Consider the following 3,539-nt stretch of genomic DNA (forward strand, 5'->3'; position numbering starts at 1 on the left):
CTTTTTTTTTCATTTATAAAGCCATTATTATCTAAAATGTTTTAGCTTTCAGATGGTTAAAGTCATTTTTTTTTCCATTTAAAAAGCCATATTTTTTTTTAATTAAAAAGCCATTATTACTTAAAATGTTTTATCTTTTAGCTGGTTAAAGTCATTTTTTTTTCATTTATAAAGCCATTATTATCTAAAATGTTTTAGCTTTCAGCTGGTTAAAGTCACTTTTTTGTGGCTTACCCTTTAGCTTTCAGCTGGTTCAAGTCATTTTATGTGGCTTATTCTGAGTTTTTCAGCTTTCACATATGAAAAAACCAACTGAAAGCTGAAGCTGTTTAGACCCAACATCTCCCACTGCAAGCAACCCACGGAGGTTTTGAGGTATCTTAAAACACCTTTTGAAACAATCTTGGTGCTCTGTTTTCAAAATGAAGGCTGAAACCTTATTAAAAAAAAAAAAGAATTATATTATTATATTATTATTATATTTTTAGCCTTCATTTTGAAAACAAAACACTGTCATGTTCTTTTTAAAAAAATAAATAAATCAAAATTTAAATTGCAATTACGAAGCATTTGAAGCAGCTGTAGGAAAAAAAATATTCCTTGGGTGTCTCCATTTCTAATCACAACAGCTTGCTGGCCGAGGAGATCCACACTAATTAATTTGTGTTTTATTTATCCTTCTCACTCCTCTGTTTTTGAAGGGAAGGGGGAGGGGGCAGGTTTTGACTCCTGATTTGAGGATTTAGGGAGTGTCCCGGGCTTTGCTTTTGCAGTGAGGGACATCAGCACGCTGAGCATGGTGTCCAAGAGCCTCGGGCAGCAGCTGATTCATTACATCTCCACCTCGGCAGGGACCCGCCGGCTCCTCCTGCAGGATTTCCACAACCTGGAGCTCCCCGGCAGGAGAGAGGGAGCCTCCATCCTGGAGCACTACAAATCTCTAGGTGAGGGCAGAGCCCGCTGGAAAAAACCTCCCTCTGCTTTAATTAGAATCACAGAATCCTAGAATCGGTTGGGTTGGAAAAGACCTCCGAGATCATCGAGTCCAACCCTTGGTCCAAATCCAGTCCATTTACTGGATCATGGCACTCAGTGCCACTTCCAATCTGAGTTTAAAAATCTCCAGGGATGGTGAATCCACCCCCTCTCTGGGCAGCCCATTCCAATGCCTGATCGCTCTCTCTGTAAAGAATTTTCTCCTGATATCCAACTTAAATTTCCCCTGGTGGAGCTTAAGCCCGTGCCCCCTTGTCCTATTGCTGAGTGCCTGAGAGAAGAGACCAACCCCCACCTGGCTGGAACTTCCCTTCAGGGAAGTTTATCGGTGAATTACACCAATAAAACGTGGCCCCAAACCCCCTTTTGTGCAGCTCCCTCTGAACTCGGAGCCGAATAACCCACGGAGCTGGAGGGAGGGATTGCTGAAATCATTCCAAAGCCTCTTAGTTATGGGAAAAAAAAATAAAAAATGATGTCTGTCCTGCCTGTTTCTGGCTCCCTGCGAGGCGGCAGAGGGGCAGTTCCCAGCTGGAGGTGTTTCCAAATTTAGTTTGTTTGGACACCACCGCTGGAAGAGGCTCCCAGGCCCCGCCAGCCAAAGGAATTTGGCTGCTCAGCCCCCTCCCCTCCTCCGGGCATCCCCTTGGAGCAGCTCACATTCCTCAGGCTGGGAAACGCAGCCACAGGACTCAGACCCAGCCTAATTCTGGAGGGAGCAGCACCAGCTGCCCTTTGGGACACTGCTGCTGGTTTTTAGGACACCTCAGTCCTAATTCATTCCTGTCAGAGGAGGAAATGAGATTAAACCAGCATTTGATCCATATTTATTGGTCCCTGTCTGATACAAAAATGTGTTTGACAGAGAAATCAAGTGATGCCACGGTTAGATGGAGAATTATAAACAGGGTTTGAATTCAAGACATTAAATAAAGGCATTAAAGACATTAAAATACACGTGGTAAAGGAAAGCTGTTAAATTCATTTAGACCTGAAGTCTCCTACTGCAAGAAAACCATGGAGATTTCGGGGGATCTTAAAATGCCTTTTTAAAATCTTAAAAATCTTAAAATGCCTTTTTAAAATAATCTTAGTGCTTTCTTTTTAAAATGAAGCCTGAAAACTTATAATCCTTTAAAAAAAACACAACAAACAAACGAACCAAAAATTAGTTTGGGCTTTGCAGTGACCTCACACAAAATGCCAACTCCTTCTTTAAAAGTAGGTGTGAACCCACCCCTGCAGCAGCTCTGGCAGTAAAACTTCAACATATTAAAAATCTAAAATCCTCCAACATATCTGGGTCCCGGCAGGAACGGCTTTGTTAAGGTCAGGTGCAAAAATCAATATTTGCTCTGCAGCAGGAAAAACTGGAGTGACAAAAAAAAAAGTTGAGCCTTTTGCTCAAGCCCTTCTCCCCGAGCCTGGTTTTCCCCCGCGCCGACGGCTCCAGCTGGGTCATCCCAGCGGCTGCTCCTCGGGGAACTCCCCTCCTGAGTCTGACCCCGGTCGACAAAAAAAAAAATCGACTTGACTGAGCTTTGGGTCACCGTCTGAGGCCGATGAATAAATTATGGCTGTCGTGCAGGAAAGCTGACACGCTTCTAAAGAAGGGAAGGAGTCACTTCAGAACCACAAGAAATTCATAAAGCACTTTCTGACCTTGGGAAAAATGATGTATTTTCAGGAGGCAAAATTCAGGACAAAAGTGTCCTTTTTTCCCCTCCTGAAAACTACATGCTTTTCCGTGGATTCCTTGACTAATTAACAACCAATATATATATTTTTTTTACCCTGGTGAAAGCTGTTAACCCAGTTTCCATCAAAAAAATTCCGCCCCACAACCAACTGTTCCCCACAACAACTCACTCCAGGCTCTGCCATCCCAAACATACCCTGGGTGGGAAAACAGATTTCCCTCCTAGCAGTGTTCTACACCAACAAAGTTCAGAATATTTGCTTTTTTTGTGTGGCTCTCCTGAAAAAAACTGAGCTGCGAGGGGAAAACCAGCGTTCCACAGGGAGCTGAGGGGCAACAACTCAACGCTGCTTCCCAACACTTTGAGCAGCTGTAACCCCCAACCCAGTGCAGTGGTTTTAATACTTCAGCTGGGAGTAGCAGGGGCTGTAAACAACACCACAAACGAGTTGTTGTGACAGTTTTTACCCCCAGTTGTACCTGTTTTTCCCCCTCCCCTGTCCCAGGGCTGCTGTTGAAGAGGTGCACCTTGCTGCTGCCCACCAGGGACAGGCTGAAGTACGTACACAAGGTACTCTCAGAAGTAAGTCCTTCCACCTTCCCTCCACTGCTGTTTCTCACTGGCCCTTTGCACTTAAAACACCACCCCCTGCAAGACAAATTCCTTGCTGGATTTTGCAGTCCCTTTGCTGGAGTTCATCACCCCTGCATTGGTTTGAAATCGGCCTCTTCACACTAACAACAGCAAAAGCCAGTGAGTTTTACTCCCTGAAAACAAAGGTTTCTCCTCCCACAGGCCTTTTGCACACCCCTGTGACCACAGTTTTGACTTGTTGCTAAACCA

The 3,539-nt window shown here is 44.2% G+C and overlaps 1 protein-coding gene and 1 long non-coding RNA gene across 2 annotated transcripts in view; one reads left to right on the forward strand and one right to left on the reverse strand.

Annotated features, from left to right (window-relative positions):
• Positions 1–3,539, reverse strand: part of LOC113958241 — a 19,958-nt gene that overhangs the window by 10,163 nt on the left and 6,256 nt on the right. The gene's annotated exons all lie outside the window — the stretch shown is intronic.
• FBXO47 (F-box protein 47) overlaps positions 777–3,539 on the forward strand; it is an 8,611-nt gene continuing 5,848 nt past the window's right edge. The window contains exons 1-2 of the mRNA XM_027666352.1: positions 777–944; positions 3,202–3,266. Of these exons, the coding sequence (XP_027522153.1) occupies positions 797–944; positions 3,202–3,266 (213 nt within the window). The 5' untranslated portion in view covers positions 777–796. The remainder of the gene's footprint in view (positions 945–3,201; positions 3,267–3,539) is intronic.

Source organism: Corapipo altera, unplaced genomic scaffold (assembly GCF_003945725.1).
Source record: "Corapipo altera isolate COAL_440 unplaced genomic scaffold, ASM394572v1 200, whole genome shotgun sequence".
NCBI classification, from domain to species: Eukaryota; Metazoa; Chordata; class Aves; order Passeriformes; family Pipridae; genus Corapipo; species Corapipo altera.